We start from the raw sequence: 18,417 nt of genomic DNA, 5'->3' as shown, positions 1-18,417 counted from the left end.
TATTAGGCAGGAGAATTTATATAATAACTATATATATTATTAACTATAACCTCTAGAAAATAGCTAGGCTTATATAAAAAAGATCTTATACTACTATCTCTATATATACTACTTATATAAGACTAGTAGAAGGCTCTGACTAGACTAGAACTCTTACTTAAATAGACTATGAAGCTATCTATACTTAAATTATAGCCTTATAAAAGGAAGTTACAGTCCTCTATATAAAAAGAACTAGGACTCTAAAAAAAGCTAGTTAGAAAAAATAGTAAAGAATATTAATTAAGAATAAATATCTATACTATAATAATCCTAACTACTTTATATAAAAATATTTAATAAAATCTACTAGATATCCTAGGTAGGTAGTTATAATCTAGAAAAAATAAGATTAAATAAATAATTATAGTAAGAATAAGTTAGAAAATAAATAATATCTATATAAAGTTATATATAGACAGGTTATATAGCTAGAGAAATACTACTTAATTAGTAAGATTTTAATAATTTATATATAAATACTCTCTTATTCCTGGTAGAAGTACTAGTTAATTATATTTATAATATTTATATAATAATAAATACAGACTGCCTGACCTATAAGGTATTTAGTAATAAATTTATTAAATATATTAAATTAAATATATTAAATATTTATAATATTTATCTAAAACCTTTTAAGGGAGTTACTAGGAATATAAAAAAAATTAATAAAAATATATAAATTTAGCTAGATATTAGGGTATATAGTAAGAAAGAAGCCTACTTTTATATAATTTCTAATAATCTAGGTTATAACTTAATCTTAGAACTCTCCTAGCTAGAGTAATATAATAAAAGATTAGAGATTAAAAAAAATAAACTATACCTCTATACTATAAAAATTTATTTATAGAATACTATAAAGAGGCTCTTATTAAAGCTAGATATAATATAAATATTAGCTATAATTATAGAAGAATTTATATAAAAAAAAATATTATAGCTAAGATATCAAAATATTTATAATTTTATTAGCAGATATATAAAAAGTACTGGCTCTAAAGAAATATACTAACCTTTATATAAAGCTACTAAGATAATGCTAGAAATATCTAAGATTCTTTAAATAAAGCTGAAGAACTATTAGTATATTAGAAAAATAAGATTAATTATAAAATTAAGCTTATATAAGAAGAGAGTAGAAAAGATCTTAAAGTCTCTTAGGATCTTCTTTATAATATAATGTTAAAAAAATTAATAGTTCTCTAAAAAATACTTTCTAACTACTATAAAAAGATTTTATTTATATAAGCTATTCTCCAGCTGGAGCCCTAGTATTTTTTATATAAAAACTAAAAAAAAGATTATAGTTCTATATTAATTATTATATTTTAAATATTATTATTAAGAAGAATTAATATCTATTACCCCTAATATATAAGATACTAAACTAAATTAGATAAGCTAGATAATTTACTAAGCTAGATATATTTATTATCTTTTATAAAATTTATATAGCTAAAGGTTAGGAATAAATAACTACTTTTTATATAAGATATAGGCTCTTTAGATAGCTAGTTACCTCTTTTAGATTAGTTAATATACTAAGTATCTTCTAAAAATATATTAATTAGACCTTCTAGGAATATCTAGATAAATTTTATTTTATATATCTTAATAATATACTTATTTATACTAATAGAGACCTTTACTAGTACTAGAAATATATATAAATAGTCTTAAACTAGAAAAAGTAGGCCTATACTTAGATATTAAGAAATATAAATTTAAATATAAGGAGATAAAATATTTAGGCTTTATAATATAAGTAGGAAAGAAAATTAAAATAGACCTAGAAAAAATAAAAGTAATTAAGAAATAAAAAATTTTTATTATTATAAAAAATATCTAAAGATTCCTAGACTTTGCTAATTTTTATTAAAGATTTATTCCTAACTTTTTAGGAATTATATACCTATTAAATAACTTAATAAAGAAAGAGATATTTTTTTTATAAACTAGAAAATACTAGAATAGCTTTAACCTACTAAAAAAAAAGTTTACTATTAGATCTATTCTAGTAATCTTTAATTTTATTTATGATATAGTAGTAAAGACTAACTTCTTAGGCTATAATATAGGGGGAGTTCTATCCTAGTATAATAAAAAAAATTATATTTATATACCTACTTCTCTAAAAAGAATTCCCCAGCTAAATATAACTATAAAATTTATAATAAAAAATAATTAGTAATTATATAATATCTTAAGGCCTAGGATACTAAACTATATTTATATAGAGAATTCTAAGTTATAATAAATTATAAGAACTTAGAATACTTCTTCTTTCTAAGAAAATTAATAAAATAAAATATATAATAATTTTTATTTCTTAGCTAGTTTAATTTTAAGCTAATATATAAAAAAAGGGTCAGCTAATTAAAGAGCTAATATATTTTTATAAAAAAACTAAGATATATCTAATAATAAAAATAATAAGATCAAGTCTTATATAATATAACTTTTTATAGGAAAATACTTAGAAAAGATAATAATTATTATTTTTTAACTAGCTAATAAGCAACTATAAGAGCTGTATAAAAAAAGTAATATATAAAAAAAAATACTTAAATAAGATATAAAATATAATAAGATAGTACTATATCTAAAGAATAGAGTAAGGAAATTTTTTTTATATTTATAATTAAAAATTAAAATCTTAAGAATACTAGCTATAGGACTATATTCTTTTCTATAAAAAAAAATAAATACCTAATAATAAATAGCTCTATATAAGTATAATTTAGATTATATATAACTCTATATTAATAGAATATCCTAGCTAAGAATAAATATATATACTAATTAGTTATAAATATTTCTAGCCTAATATATTCTAGAATATTAGAAGATTTATCCAGAACTATAATATATAAAAAAACTAAGTCTTAGAAAGATAAGAAAAGAAGATTATTAAAATTTTTTTTTATACCTAATTATTCCTAATAAGAGATTTTAATAAATTTTATTATAAATTTACTAGAAAGTAAAGATTATATAAATATTATAATTATTATAGACCAACTAAAAGTATAATATTAGAAGAATATTAGAAATTAACTCTAAAAATATAACCTAGTTATATATATTATTACTCTAATAAGCAGTAATCTATATAACTAATAAAATATTATATTTAAATACTGTATTATAAACTATTTAAATAAGAAAATATAATTTAAATATAGTAATATATTTATTTAGATATCTTGGTAATCTAGCAGATTACTCTGCCAGGCTTTAGGGCAGCCAAAAATATCCAAAACCTAATAGATAATTAGAAGGTCTAACCCAACCCATTTCTTGGCAGGTTGGGTCGGGTTGGGTCGGGTTTCGTGGGTTGGGTTGAACAAGTCTAGGTTTAATTACATATAATAAGAGATTACTATAGAATCAAGGGTTATTAGTGCCCTTAATCTATCTATAATATATTAACTTAGCCATCCTCTTACAAGATTAGCTAGTATATTATATATAATATCAGGAATTATGACATTATTACGCTCTGACATATCGATAGTATTGTCAGTAACTGCCTGGTTCCGCAACCCGCGTCCGGTCCGAACCATGTGACAGATATATACCGGGCATACAGCATCCACACCAATTACAACTAATTTAATAATGTGGGCAGACTGACCAGGGATCATGGTAGCTAAGCCGCTGAATATTTATAAGTAATCTTCCCGCATGTTCCTTAGGTAATGGAACAAAGCCTTGGGATTAACGAAAATTGTTACACATCTCTCTTTTGTATCTGAGCGCTGGACACAGGCGCCATGTGGAGGACGGCAAACGAAATAGCTTATTATGAACTAACAAAGGTTCAGGGTTAGAAAGTAAGATGATTACAGAATATGATAAAGTACATGTGATTTCTATTAAGGTGTCTTTAGCGGTCAGGTCCAGCGATGTGGCAAAGTAAGCTTCCCTAGACTTCTTATCTTTTCGGTGGCCCCCTTGAGTCACGTGCAATAGATGGGGCCACCATGGCCTTGGTCACCTGAGATCTCACTCAGCTACTACGGCGTGCAGGATTCGCACTTATAGCAACTCAGCATTGCGACTACCACTACGGTGCACAGGAGCGACAACATACGCGTTGCGGGTGCTCCACACCTGCCATATCATATAAAACTTCACCCGCGGAAAGTGATCCCTGGGCTCGCCCCAGAGCGCACCTCCATCCTGGAGGGAGCGCGTCTCATCATGGTTTATGACTGGGATGGAAAGCGCGAGATATGCTATCAGATGTACATCAAAGATAGAAAAGCCTTGGAGGAGATCATGGAGTACATGAGAAACGTGTATCAATTTTCTCCAAGGTAAAGCATTTCACTACTCTTGATATATATATTGCTGACCTACTAGTAAACGCGCATTCCAGACACAATTCAAACGATGGGGCTTTCCTTCAAAGCAGAATCCAGCACATAAAAACCTGCAGCTTGTTACCCGCGTTAAGCAACTCTGGGAGACAAATACCAGCCAGCGCGACATGCTTCGGATCCTCAACGAAGAAGGCTTCCAGATAAAAGAACGCGAATTGATGAGAGTGCGGGCCAAAAACCGTTGGCTACTCCGGGTTCCCAATGGGACGAAAGCACAACAGGTGGCGCTAAGTTCTCCTCAAACTGAAGACGACAGTCTATTAGCGTTGCAAGAGTATCAACCAGATCCTCAGGACGTCGCAGACTCGTCTGAGGCTGCGCTTAAACGCAAGGAACGCCTTGATCGTCTACAAGCGGAGAGTGCCGAACGTTGGGCTGCCAGAAAGCGGCGTCGACGCACAAGGGGATGGGCTGGTTTACCAGCCGACCCCCCAGGCCCCCCACGTTTCCCGTCTGAAACCACCATTGACGAGAGCAAGAAATACCTCAAACTTGACAACGCTGGGTACCGACAAATTAGAGACCAATTTCAGAGTATTTGCGAGAAGGCAGGCTTCATCAAGAAAACCATTGCGGGGCCTGAGAAATGGCAAGAGGCAAAGAATACCTTGATCCAGAATTCCGAACATCTGCAACGTGTTTTCTGGGACGACCCCGATCAACTCGAAGCCAAATCCCTCGCTCTTGATGTTGTATGTACCGATGTTACCAAACGAATGAGGACACTGGAAAGGCGCATGACCATTGCTGAGGCGAAGAATGTGCTTGGTATCAACCCAGAGGAGAGCCGTCAAATCCGCAATGCATTTTACAATACACTGAGAAACGATCACTTCACAAGTAAGTTGGAAGCGGGCGATGAGCATTGGAAGGAGCTCAAGGAGCAGTGGGTTCAAGGTTCTGAGCTTCTTCAACGCGTTCTTGCCCCGGGATCTGCAGATCCCAAGCATGCCACAAAGTTGAGGGCGCTGGAAGTCTTGTGTCGTGATGTTATGAAGCGCCTTCGCGATGATCAAACCAAAAGAGACCCATCCCGTAGGCGACTGGCCGCTAACCCTAACATTCGCGTCGCCGAGAGAGCGAGCACTGATCTCACTGGCCCATTTGACTGTGACATTTCAAATGGCATCAGCTCGCTTGCGTCCGAGGCTCTTGCCAGTGCACCTATCACTTCCAGCGACCTTGGCGATATGCAAATTGATCCTTCGCTCTTGCAGGCTGCAAATAACACGTCATTTACCCCGACTGTTCACCATGATCCTGGAAGTGCATTTGGTTACGTTGATTCCATTTTGGATTCGACTATCATGCCCATGACAGTTTATCTTAGCATCAGCCCCGAAAGTGAATTGCATGCGGACTCTAAGCCATGGGTTGATAAGCTGTCAACTAAATCAGCAACTGAACTACGGCAGCTGGTTTCTGCCAGGTTTCCCGATTCAATCGTCGTCAAAATCGAGGCTTTCGACGGAGATACGAACGAAAACAATGCCACATATTCCATAAATGATGACGACGAACTCTACGGATACATGGCCCATCTCCAAGGGCGAAAAGCAGTGTTCGCCTTTTGGTTGAGTCGAGGATAACCTTGTCATCCCTTTTGTCCTGGCGCGGGGAATCCAGGGCCGGATTCAGCTATGTGAAATATCACATTCAGACGCTACTTGTCAGGAATAAGTGTTTTGAGTAAAATTCTGTGCTTTTCATGTTCAATCCTTCTGCTATGTATGGTAACTGAATTAATGAAACAGTACAGTACCGTGACCATTTTTTCTTGCTTTATCAACACGATTTCCCCATGCAATAAGCATAAAATGATGCTCTATCGCTTGAAACGATATTTTGGACGTCGGGGATGCCCGAGCACAAGGCATGGAAGAGACCTTGCGCCGGCTCTAGAATTGACCGCTCTTCAAGGCAGTTATTCGTAGTGCTGATACATTTGAGGGTCGGTTAAAACCGGTGACGATAAATGTGCGACCCGCGCAGGCAGAATTTAACTGCAGAAAGCGCCGCTTTTTAGTTGCTGTGGCTGATATTGAAGCAATTATACTTGGGCTTTGGCTCGATCTCTCTCAGTGGGATTATATCTAATAGTGCATGAGTTAAATTTTAGTCACCTAATAACTCGAGATGCTTACCGCAGAAGCTTTTCAATCAAGTCAACGTGTGTCATGACCATTCGGCGACAGCAATAGCGCTTGCACCCGAGTTGATCCATAGCGTCTCTAGAAGTCCGCAAGTTTAGACAGGTAATATAAGAGCCCATGGAAATACTGACCCATCGGGGATACCATCGTCAAGAAGCTGTAGGTATCGCTCCCAGAGATCGCCAACAACCTAAACATGATGGCATGTCAGTAATAAGTCCGGCACATGATGTGAGTCACAGAACCTTGCCGCATGAGAAGCACCGAACCGGAATTATCATCGTGTTGAACAAAGGAGTACAAGAACGAGAATTATCAAGCGATTTGAGTCGATGGGGCCGTGGAAATGATGCTCAGAATGCTTCTCGAAGGCGGTGTCCTGTGTACCTTTTATGCAAGGGCCCACTTGCGGAAGGCCACTAACCTAGGTCGGATTGGCGCCTACTTGTCGCCCAGTAAGAATTGAGTGCAGCAGTTAACCTCCAGACTCTTTTGACTTAAAGAGATTTTTTCTTAATACGAAGCAAAGCTAGGGCTTGAGCATATCATCAGATTCACATACCGTGCCTGGAGTGCTGGTCAAGTTCAGCTTCTCGACTTTAGGCACAGTATTGTTCACACTTCATTATGTCGACAAAAGACAATTCAAGTCCGGTGCGGCCTACGAAAAGATCACGGGCAAGTGGTGCAGGTCTTGACAACGTAAAATCCAAAGGCGATCGGGTAAAACGACGTCGAACCTCCACAGACAACGAAACAGGGAAAACCCTGAAAGATTCGAATGCCTTGGAAATTTCACAACAATTCATTGATGCAACCGAAGCTCCCTCAGAGGCTCCAACTTGGACTTTGTCCCGGCCCATCGCCGGCCATTTCACAAACACAGATCCTGTTCTTACGCCTGACGAGCAGTATGTATTCCCTCACTTCTATGACTTTACTGTTGATTAATTCTGATATAGATATCTTTTTCTCGGTGTCGAAACCTCGGTCCACGTTTATTCAGTTGCTACTTCTCGTCTCCTCCGTGTCCTAGAAGTAGGCTCCGGCGATAGCGTGGCTGGATATAGACTTTCCTCCACAAACTATGACCGTCTTCATATCATTACATTATCTGGGTCCGTGAGCGAATGGGATTGGCCTTCCAACAAACAAGTTGCTCATTGGAACACGGCACCCCGGATTATCGCAGTTGATATTGTATACGATTCTTCCTCCGGTACATTATTTTCACTACGGAAGCGCAAGGATGGAAAGAGAGAATTAGCGGTCACGCCACTGAATAATGAGAAGCCACAGAGCACTGTCATACTCGAGACCAATGCCAAAATCGACAAGTTCAGAGTAAGCGATGACTTTCTGGTGGTGTACGGTGGTGCCAGTGTTTTTTTTGGTACTTCTTGCTCCACTCAAGGTTCTGAGTCGCACAAGTTCGTGTGGAAGGAGGTCAAACTAGCTTCCACTGTTACCTGTGTTGATATATGGGGTACTGGACCGGAGTTTGACCTTGCACTTGGGGGTGCTGACGGTTCTGTTTTGATATATCATATTCAAGGTTCCACGATTAAGAACCCACCCAGGCGACTACATTGGCATCGAGACCCTGTCACAGCCGTTCGCTGGTCAAAAGATGGTTGGTCGCCTCTTACAATTCACAGAATTAAAAAAAGCTAACTGAAATAAAGGCAATTACGTCCTATCAGGCGGTCACGAGTCAGTCATGGTACTTTGGCAACTAGATACCAGCCGAAAGCAGTTCCTCCCTCATTTGTCTTCTCCAATTTGCAGCATAGTTGTTTCCGAAAGTGGTAACTCCTACGTTGTTAGGCTGGCCGATAATCGTGTTGTGGTCTTGTCGGCAAGGGAATTGCAGCCCATTTCTACAATAACTAGTCTGCAAGTCGCTCGTTTAGCAAACACATGCAAGACAGTTGCAGCTGTGCACCCGCAGCATCCAGAGCAACTTCTGCTGACTGTACCAGCTTCTCACCAACTCACACAGGAGGGCATTACTTCAGCAAGTGCTTCTGTTCTGCAGACCTATGACATTCGCTCAGGGGTCCATATATCACGTCAGGCTCTCGCCCGTACTAACGCAACGACATTGAACATCGGTCCCGATGGGTCCCATATCCTCACTCCTGACATAAAGCATCTCAGCATTTCTGAAGATGGGAAATGGATGGCTACTATCGATAGCTGGAGTCCTAATCCCGAAGATGTTGAGGCTCTCGACATAACAACGAACCAAATGCATGAGGTTTACCTGAAATTCTGGCGCTGGGATGAGCCATCCTTACTTTGGCAATTAGTCACCCGCATTGACAGTCCACATCAACCCACAGGTGAACCCGCGACTGTTCTCAATATTGCTTCACGACCAGACAGTCACGAGTTTGCGACTACTGGATCAGATGGACTGCTGCGTCTTTGGCGTCATGTTAGTCTTCCAAAAAAGCCTGCGGAGACCTGGAAGTGTCGAAATACGCTCGATTTGAAAGGTTATCTGCCTGCTGACTGTCTCTTGAGGTCTGCCTCAGTCTGCTTCTCTGAGGATGGATCAGTCCTCGCGGTGTCTCTGCGGCCAACGTCCACAAATCCTAGCCTCACTCTCCTTGTCGATGTACGAAGTTGCAGTGTCAGATGTAGCAAGGTTGGACTTTATACTGGCGACATTTGCGCGGCTGCTTTTCTGGGCTGCCATCTGATTGTTGCTACTAGTCGTTCGCTGTTCATATGGGATACAGTCAATGATGCTGTAAGGACAATAGAGTCTCCAGACATGCAACACAGTCGCCAGCTGCTAGCTGTGAATTCCAGAACGCGGACGTTCGCTACGGCTTCACGAACGCAGAAGAAGACTACTTCAAGAAAGTCTCGCAAGTCTGGGTTTATGGTACAGATATTTGACATAGACACTGTGAGACTGCTTTCCCGCCAAAAACTCGCCAAAGAGCCCGTGGCCTTGCTTTCAAACTCGCATTCAGCCAATTATATTATTGTGGATGCTGGGGCCCATGTACAACAAATTGGTTGTACAAGCAAGGCCTTGGAGGTCAATCGCATGGACAGCTTGATTGAGATCGCCGACTTTGGATGGGAGGGTTTGTTTGGGCGCCAATTATCTGGGAAACCACAGCATTCGGAGGTTAATGCGCCAAATTCAGGAAGCATTGGGCTGGCAAGTGTTTTTGGCGATACACCTCCTTTTGTTCTACCTCCTTCACGCGTCGTCTTTTGTGACCTCGTTAAAGCTCTGTCTGTATAGAACACAATCAGAGTATATCAGCTAGATATATGTGATGACATGAAGGTAGAGTGGTATTTCGCGATGTACACCCTCTGGCCTGAATGAGTAGACACTTGTTCATAACAAAATTATATCCATTTAATCCAGTCTGACAGGGTCAGAACTGGACAGCATATGCCACAGAGGGCACGGCGACAGGGAGGCACAGCTTGCGCTTGCAGCGCCGCAAGACTGCTGCTATCTTCTAAGTTCAAACCTCAAGAAATCGATCCATTAACCGTCACAAACTACGTTGCGTTTATGCGTAGGCTCAAGACACCAAAGAAACTGACTATTCTAAGGCCTGAGCCCATACTCAAGGTGGGCAGCGGTCTGATCCTAGTCACGATCAGCCGCGCGCTTTGGTGCGGGGAATGACCGCCATTGAAAGAAAGAGAATTCAGAAATATGAACCACCTCATCACTCATCTTTGTCTGTCCATCTCTTGTGAGGCATTTTTGGGGTTGACTTGCCGATGGCAGCGTCATGAAGCCATGTGCTAGTTTTTATGCTGCTGCTGCTCAGTCGATCAGACTACCTACCGTATCATTAGACTCGTTCGTATCTGATACTGCAGTGCTGTTATTCAACGGTTCTAGCTACTTTCAGAATGTAAGAGGGAATTCAGATTCTAACAAGCATCGTCTAATAATCACAGGTCAGTTGAGCAACGTCTCACCGGACCAGCCGCTGGGCCCCTTGATAACTCGCACCCATCCTCAACATTACCAGCAACAAATGGAGACTTTTATGAGCCAAACGACACTGACGAACGATATGGACCGGAGAGTTTGCTTACACCAGCAGCGCAATCAGCACCGCAAACGCTTATTTCTCAAGAGAAACTAACAGTATGTCTGCGTCTTATATGGGCTTCGCTTAGACCTCTAACTTGTTAGGTACAAACTACAAATTCAAGCCTAAGTCATTCCAGGGAGAATTCCCATGAAGGCGAACCAAAGTCTGTAATACATGCTCCAATTGGCTTCGGTGATCTCGTATTGGAGATCCAGCAATCATCTAACTCGAGTACCTCTCGAGACGATGGCGCCGCCTCTTCAGGTTCTCCTATGAGCATCAACGTCACACCAGCAGAAGAGGAACGAGTCACTAAGGTATGATGGTCCCTCTTGACGAGCAGGATATTACTGACTTCTCTAGACGATATCGCCTCCTCCATTGACCACCAGCGTCGAGCCTGTCAAAGACTGGTCTGAAAGAGCGACACCGCGCGCACAAACACGGCATGATTTTGACGAGAACGACAGGAGACCCCTCTCAAAAAATCTTGAAGGTGAGCGTCATGCTTCTAGTCAGGCTAGCCGTCAGGTTAATCAACAGCGTGATTAGACATACCGGAGGTCGGCCACTTCCCGGAAACTCCGTCACTGAGTGAGATCGCAGCACTGCAGGCCGCCCTTGTAGAGTGCTGGTCGCTTTGCAACACTCTAGCTACCTTAAGCTCAATCCACAGAGAACGAGCTAGTTTCCTTGTCGGAAACCAGGATGACGCCTGGAAATCATGCTGGCGGTTGTGTCAACAGTTATACTGTCAACTCAATGATAATGATACATCCCAAATTAACCCAACACTTGACCTCTGCCGCGACTTCTGTCAGACTCTTTTTGAGGCTAGAACTCGCGACAATGAAATTTCGGACTCTGTTCTTCGTGTCAGTTTTGAGCTCAATAATCATCTCTATAACACACACGACCGTAATCTACCAGACGCTTTTAGGGAAAGAACCCTGGACTTCTACATCACATTATGCCACCGGCTAATGAAACAGCGAAATCGCCTACCGGAGACAGACTCGCTCCTGAGCGCCTGCTGGTCATTGGCCGAAATGCTGTTCAGTATACGCCAAAGCAAAAAAGAAGGACGATCGCTGGATGAAGAACTGCTTGGCTCTGCAGTCCAGGCCTGCTGGGAGCTTTCTGATATCTTCCGAGAAGGGTGGACGCAGAGAAGCCTACGGAAGTCTGACCGTGGAACACCTCGACCAAGCCAGGCAACCTTTGTGGCAGCAGAAGCTCAACGTTCTGATACAGTTGATATTGCAACTACGAGACGCGAACCCGAGACACCGACTACAATATTCGAAGATGTCGGTACTACCTCCCCCGAAGAAGGGCCCGTTCAAAATATATTTGTTCTCGGCCAACGCCGGAATATAGCTCCATACGCTAATTGGTCATCAATCACATCAACTACCTCAGAGAGATCTCAAGGCTCGAGAACATCAACAAATACCGTTATAACGCTCTCTAACGATTTGAAAGTCAACAGCCTTAGAGCACTGATAGCCAAGGCGGCTTTGAACAACGGCTTCCAGCGCAATGGAGCACAGGGCTTTATGTCGTTTGTCAAATCAATCTCGTCTGACGCGTTTGGGTCCGCCCCTTGGCAGATATCTCTTCTGAATCATTACAAGGCGTTGGTGGCTTACGAGCCAGTTTTTCAGACCATCGGACCTTCAACCAGGGTGAGCGCAATGGATATAGCTAGGGCGGTTAAGCTAATGGCCCAAAGTGGACAGTACCTCTGGCTGTATGACCTGTATCGCCACGTATTTGGTTTCCATGTCGAAGAGGGACTGAACCGAGATTCCATTGTGTTACACACATAATTCAATCAAATTACTCTGCACTAGTACCTGGCTGTTGCTGTGGAACCTGTGTTCACGCATTTGCATGTAACGGAATCCGCTTACCGTGCGCAGGAATATGACCGTCTTCAGACGTTGTATACCAGAACTAGTCTTTCGAATTCGTGAAAGTCCAGGAGCGGGTTTAAGATAGATTGAGAAAATAGATTGAAAGGTTTTGATTGAGTTTCTTCGTCCTGGCCAATTTCGTCGTTTTCGATGTAAAGATGCCCTGCCCGGATATCTTCCCTAGAGATAGTCATGAGTAAGTTACGACCTGGCTGATTAAGAATAGCTTCACATTGCTAATAGCCATTTCTACGTTCGAGGCGGAACAGTGTTTAATAGTCAAGTACTTGTAGAGAAAACATAAGTAATATTTCCACTTTGCAAACATAGGATGAATTTCGGTCTAATCATCAGGATACTCGTCTTTGATATTACTCACGAACTCTCGCGATGAACTATCCCACCGCTTAAAATATTTCCCTGCCACGGCAACAAGCGTCGGCGACAGTTCTGAGACTGTCGGTGATATGAGTTGAATGTTTTCCTCTGCGACGTATCGGACACTCTTGTCTTCTACACTGGGGGGCTGTTAGTACCAAATAACATCACATTAAGGACGCCTTACATTACGTGGTAGAAGCTTTGATGTCTTCCGCTCTGGAGATGATCAATACCCATTCTCCTCATCCATTGCTCGCCAGCGCCGCACTCTGCATCCCAACCTGTAATTATAGCCGTATAGTTGTAACGGCGATGTCTAAATACTTGACCAATGTGATACTTCACACTCTTGTGTTCAAAAGACCGCCGCTTCACCTGTTTCGGTATCATATCGACAGCACGTATGACATGGAGGCTCTCCAGGATATGTTCAACCTCTGGTGTACCGCGGAATAAAGAGGCAATATACCTCTCGACAAGATGAATATCACAAGGGAAGTCAGTGGCTACTAGTTCCATCAACCAAAGGAGGTGATGTTGCAGCTCGGCTGGTCGAAGGTGGTTCGAGAGTAGCAGAGAGGACCAAAGTGCGGCATACCGCGCGCATACCGCGTCAATGCTAGAGGACTGATTCCTACGCTGGATTGAGTTCAAGATATTCTTGCTGCAGCGTAGGACAATCTCGGAAGTCTCAGATTCACCCATGAAAGCAACCTGTTCTATTGGCGAGGCTCCCAGAAAGTTCAGTTGAGTTCTTAAATCTGATGCAGGAGTCTCCTGATCGGAGCGAAAAGGGTCCATGTAAATGGGTTCACCTTGGGTGGTTATTGGGTTTCCGTCAATGTCAAACCCCGACGGAGGTATAACGATAACGTGGACGTGAAAAGGAAACCCACATGGGCGGGCGTCTAGTCCGAGCATCTGCGCAACATGGCAATATATCGCTGCCGATATCAGAGGCAATGAGTTGTGCGCTGGGTCATTAAGTGCGATTCCAAGAAAGTTATGTTCCAGGCAGTGATACTCCCGGCCCGGTCCAATGCCAGTCATGTTATGAGACCTTAAGTACGCCGCGATAGCGCTCGCTTTTCGGCGAGGGCTCAAATTTTGTATATCCGGAAACTCCAGAAGACAGCCGGACAATATTTGGTTTAGCCTAGCACTAATCTGCGGATCTTTTAGACAGTGATTCGGCGCCATCTGAGTCTGCGTACCTCGTCGAAGTTCCCGAATCCACTTTCTGGTATGAACAAATCAAAAGCTCCGAGTGCATTAGCAAGCGATATCTCATTTCCATCTCTCAAACTGGCCCATGCTGGGATAGCAATGGTTCGATGAAGGCTAGTAAGAAGCGCTCTGGCGTAATATCTATGGCAAAGGTTAGCCCATTCTTTGGTGAAATTTTCCAGGCGTATACCTCCTCGCCAGGTAGTCCTCTGCAGACGAATCAATTGAGATATTGCGTAGAAGGGTGTCTTTAGCATCATAGCCGAAGCTGACAATAGATCGGAATTTCTCTATTCTCCCGGTTTGGCTCATAATGATACTGTCCAGTAGCTGACTAGTGGCGCGATCAACCAAGTGTCGAGATATGTAGAGTGATTTCCAGTCCACTACAGGGGTAACGTTCAAGAGCTTTGTTGGCATATCATGGGCTTTGGCCCAGAACCTGAAATGTGTTTGGCAGTAGTGCCTCCATAATAATGGCTCGTTGGTGACGCCACGAAATCTTCGCGCGGTGCTTCCCAGAGCGACTGAATCTGGTGCATTGCAGAATAATAGTATGTTATAGAGTATCTCTTCTGGTAATTCGCTGAGAGACAGAACCATTCCGCCAGGTGAGTGTTGGCTTCAACATTTCTTCACAGATTTGCAAGGTGGGATTATGACGCGACCCCTCCAGGCTTCGGACCCAATGTTACAGCCGCACCGTCCCCGCCTTCCATAGCCTTGCAAAGGAGGCACGGCTACTTAGTAACTTGTACTCATTGACCAGACCTCTTGAAGACCATGGGCCAAGGCCACTCGACAGCTGAAGCAGGCACTGGTGTATCCAGCGAAAGGAAAGATGCAAAGAAAGATTATTATGAACTTCTCGATGTGGAACAGAATGCGTCGCCCGAAGAGTTTGTTCCCATAAACAAGTCCCGGCTAGATAACGAGCTGACCATGCATTGGCTATTTCCACAGGATCAGGAAGGCGTATAGAAAGAAAGCTCTTGAACTACATCCTGACAGAAATTTTGGAAACGTTGAAGCGGCGACAAACCTTTTCGCGGAAATCCAAATCGCCTACGAGGTGCTTTCAGACCCCCACGAGCGGTCGTGGTATGACTCGCACCGTGATGCGTTTCTAGGTGGTGACGCTGGGGGCGAGGCGGCTGACTACTCGCATAACGCCCGCATGACGAGCTCTGCCGATATTCTGAATTTGTTTTCCAAGTTCAGTCCTCGAATGGACTTTACTGATGCGCCCTGTGGATTTTATGGTGGCCTCCGCGAGACGTTCGCACAGCTTGCGCAGGAGGAGGAGATGGCATGCCGCTGGGAAGGTGTAGACAGTATTGACTATCCATCGTTTGGGACCCGTCATGACGGGTCTCAAGTTGTGCGCGATTTTTACGCTGTATGGGGCAGCTTCTCAACTAGAAAGTCCTTTGCATGGAAGGACGTCTATCGTTACTCCGAGGCTCCAGACCGCCGAGTCCGTCGTTTGATGGAAAAAGAAAACAAACGCTTGCGAGAAGCCGCTATTCGCGAGTTTAATGAGGCCGTGAGATCCCTTGTGGCTTTCGCCAAGAAGCGAGACCCGCGCTACAAGATTTATAAGGATAGCCTGTCTCAAAAACGCGAAGCTCTCCGCCAATCTGCTGCTTCTCAGGCAGCAAAATCACGAGCAGCAAATCAGGCTACGTTACGAGAGCATGTTCTACAAGATTGGGCAAGATCCGAGGAAGGTCCTGAAGAAGAGGAGGCAGATAGTGAAGAAGTTGAGACGGAGCATATTGAGTGCATTGTGTGCCGCAAAACTTTCAAAAGTCAAAATCAGTTTCATGCTCACGAGCGTAGTAAGAAGCACATCAAAGCGGTGAAGCAGCTTCGTCGAGAGATGAGGATGGAGGATGACGAACTTTGTTTGGGAAATGCGGTCGTTGATGGCAGAGAAGCGCAAACAGCTGAAGATGCTCCTGTTGCAGTCACCGACTTCTACGAAGAGGAAAACGAGGCCGTACAGCATAGCGTGTCCCCGGCGGCAAGTCTTCCTGATCAAGCCTCCCATAACAGCATGTATGGCCTCCAAAACATGATATCCCACGAGGATGAAGCCGACTACGTGCCAAGCAATGTTCTGGAGCAGAGACTCGCCCAGGAAGATCTGCAAGCACAAATATCAGAATTGTCTGAGAAGTTATTAGCCACAGATTTGGACAAAACTAACCTTTCGCTCAAAAAAATGGGTAAGGCCAAGCAAAAGCGTGCTAAGAAGGCCAAAGTGGCAACCCAAAGCTCTCAATTGCACGAGTGCACTATCTGCAACGCTTCCTTTGCATCCCGAAATAAGCTCTTCTCCCATATAAAATCGCATTCACAGCGATAACGCCATTTTCTGGTAGATACAGGCAAGACAGTCCTGCATCTACCAGAGAACGGCGTAATGATACCGGTATTATGGTTATCTCTATACTTCCCAATCGCAAAGGATGTCTTCAAAGGCTGTCGCTACACGCGATCGCCTCCCAGGCCAGCTTTTGAGTTCTTCACCACATGTGCAACCGGCAAAAGAATGCCTTTGTTGTTGGCAGCGCCAAGTGCCGTGCCCGTACTCCACCCCATTTTCTCTAGCATTGCCCTGCCTTTGTTCTCAGCGCCTATTTCCGGTGCTGAAGCGCCAACTACATCGCCGTCCATGTAGGAAACATTGCCTTTGCCGCGCTTATTTTTGCCTGATCGACCGCTTGCTTTGTCCCATGCCTTCAATGCGCGAGAACTGAACCTCTCCTTTGAGAATACCCGGTCTAACTGTGAGATTGTCTTGTTAGTATACTTTGGTGTCCGTGATGTCTTTGACAAGACAGGGAAGCGAGAAGAGCCCTTTCCCCGCGATTGGGAGGACAGATGCAAAGCATGTGCCATGTCGTGGACAAGTATTCTGCGGTGCTTTGTCATCGGGGGAAGTGATAAGCTGTACCCTATTTAGATCCAGAATCGTCCATAAGCAGGTGAGAGTACCTACCTATTCTTCGGGGACAGCAGGAACAAACGTATCTCAGATTTTAGCTCTTCAATATTTATACCATCCGCATACTTGATTTTCAGATCCGGGTCATTCCTGCGGCGACCCAGTAGTCCTTGGACACGAAGCTCTTCTCGTTCTCTTTTCTTCATTTTTTTCTTTAGCCGGTCATTGTTCCAGGTATTTATCAACCCATCTTCCAGCTCGGAGTCCAGGCCATCAAAAACAGGATGGTCGATAAAGTTCTTGTTCTTGTTCTTGTTCTTGTTCCTTTTTAAACTCGATCGACTGAAATCCATAACATCGAGCCCGTAATATGGATCCTGTTCCAACGCATCCGCGAAAGCAGTGGCCGAGGCGAATATCGTCTTCTCTGGTTTTCTGCGAGCAGACTGCGACGGATTTGCGAGAACATATATCGTATCATCCTCTAGCTCCTCTGATGACGACTCATTAGAATCAACCTCCTCTGAGTCACACGTTGAACCCTGCGAATGATTTGCTGTTGGCTCATCCTCCTCCGTAGTGCCATCATCGTCAGAGTCGTCAGCCATGTGAGCAATATAGTCGGCCAGAATCTCATCCTCATCAGATGGTTCAGGGTGAGCTTTAGCAGCAGTGCCACCAACCCGTATCCAACTTGTAAGTTCCCGTTCCTCGTAGATAGTAGACGCACTGCTACAACGCATCGTATAAGCCTCCTCCCGCTCCCCCAGAGGGATTTTCTCGTCAAGTGTGTTGAGGGGGTTGTTACAGGAATCCAAAACTGGCTTCCTCCTCCTGCCTTTAAAAACGATTTCGTCTTCACTTGAATCTCCGGTTGTACAGGGCCGTAGCAAAATAGGGGCATTTGCACTAGTCGTTTTAATGGTTTGACTGGCTGGGTTTGAGTCCAATCTATCATCATAAACTTTGCTTGTGACAGACCCGGACACCATCTCATCCGTCGATTCTTCCTTCGCTGGAATGGCTTCGACTAACGAGTCAAGCCTGGGTTCAGAGACCGGTTCAAGACTACCTGCGCTCACAAAATGAACCATTTGATGGCGAAGTTGGACATTCGAGCGCCATAGATTTCGACCTTCCGTGTTTCGTGCTTCTTGCTGCATTGAAAGCTGGCTCTGTCCTGGAATCTCGCCCAATTAGTATACTCGGTAGTGATTATTTCTGGAATAGTGAATGCAAACCTCTCGTTTGGTTTTTACTAGC

At 42.6% G+C, this 18,417-nt stretch overlaps 8 protein-coding genes across 8 annotated transcripts, besides 1 other annotated feature; 4 read left to right on the top strand and 4 right to left on the bottom strand.

The window, feature by feature from the left end:
- Positions 1-18,417: part of a sequence feature (contig 1.169 1..351151(-1)) that runs on past the window's edge.
- Positions 3,019-3,692, bottom strand: ANIA_11640 (uncharacterized protein; the record flags this gene model as incomplete). Its single annotated transcript, XM_050612436.1, has 5 exons — positions 3,019-3,021; positions 3,187-3,197; positions 3,334-3,397; positions 3,495-3,502; positions 3,683-3,692. The coding sequence occupies 5 exons, from the start codon at positions 3,690-3,692 to the stop codon at positions 3,019-3,021; spliced, it is 96 nt and encodes a 31-aa protein (XP_050468360.1).
- On the top strand, positions 4,252-6,022 carry ANIA_09057 (Clr5 domain-containing protein; the record flags this gene model as incomplete). The annotated part of the gene is made up of 2 exons (XM_677234.1): positions 4,252-4,367; positions 4,414-6,022. 2 exons carry the CDS (start codon positions 4,252-4,254, stop codon positions 6,020-6,022), a joined length of 1,725 nt encoding a protein of 574 aa, XP_682326.1.
- Positions 6,288-6,896, bottom strand: ANIA_11183 (DNA-directed RNA polymerase core subunit RPB10). The gene is made up of 4 exons (XM_050612435.1): positions 6,832-6,896; positions 6,718-6,776; positions 6,578-6,664; positions 6,288-6,526 (listed from the first exon to the last, which is right to left on the bottom strand). Exons 1-4 carry the CDS (start codon positions 6,865-6,867, stop codon positions 6,484-6,486), a joined length of 225 nt encoding a protein of 74 aa, XP_050468359.1. The 5' UTR covers positions 6,868-6,896; the 3' UTR covers positions 6,288-6,483.
- Positions 7,214-9,881, top strand: ANIA_11162 (WD repeat protein; the record flags this gene model as incomplete). The annotated part of the gene is made up of 3 exons (XM_677235.2): positions 7,214-7,497; positions 7,549-8,219; positions 8,272-9,881. The coding sequence occupies 3 exons, from the start codon at positions 7,214-7,216 to the stop codon at positions 9,852-9,854; spliced, it is 2,538 nt and encodes an 845-aa protein (XP_682327.2). The 3' UTR covers positions 9,855-9,881.
- ANIA_11173 (uncharacterized protein) lies at positions 10,849-12,506 on the top strand (the record flags this gene model as incomplete). The annotated part of the gene is made up of 2 exons (XM_050612434.1): positions 10,849-10,874; positions 11,270-12,506. 2 exons carry the CDS (start codon positions 10,849-10,851, stop codon positions 12,504-12,506), a joined length of 1,263 nt encoding a protein of 420 aa, XP_050468358.1.
- Positions 12,937-14,513, bottom strand: ANIA_09059 (uncharacterized protein; the record flags this gene model as incomplete). The annotated part of the gene is made up of 4 exons (XM_677236.1): positions 12,937-13,111; positions 13,159-14,141; positions 14,189-14,342; positions 14,392-14,513. 4 exons carry the CDS (start codon positions 14,511-14,513, stop codon positions 12,937-12,939), a joined length of 1,434 nt encoding a protein of 477 aa, XP_682328.1.
- On the top strand, positions 14,985-16,572 carry ANIA_09060 (putative C2H2 finger domain protein; the record flags this gene model as incomplete). The annotated part of the gene is made up of 2 exons (XM_677237.1): positions 14,985-15,100; positions 15,213-16,572. 2 exons carry the CDS (start codon positions 14,985-14,987, stop codon positions 16,570-16,572), a joined length of 1,476 nt encoding a protein of 491 aa, XP_682329.1.
- ANIA_09061 (putative R3H and G-patch domain protein) lies at positions 16,695-18,317 on the bottom strand (the record flags this gene model as incomplete). Its single annotated transcript, XM_050612433.1, has 2 exons — positions 16,695-17,157; positions 17,209-18,317. The coding sequence occupies 2 exons, from the start codon at positions 18,315-18,317 to the stop codon at positions 16,695-16,697; spliced, it is 1,572 nt and encodes a 523-aa protein (XP_050468357.1).

The sequence above is a fragment of the Aspergillus nidulans genome, chromosome VI, assembly GCF_000011425.1.
Source record: "Aspergillus nidulans FGSC A4 chromosome VI".
NCBI lineage: Eukaryota > Fungi > Ascomycota > Eurotiomycetes > Eurotiales > Aspergillaceae > Aspergillus > Aspergillus nidulans.
This window is presented reverse-complemented; position numbering and strand designations above follow the sequence as displayed.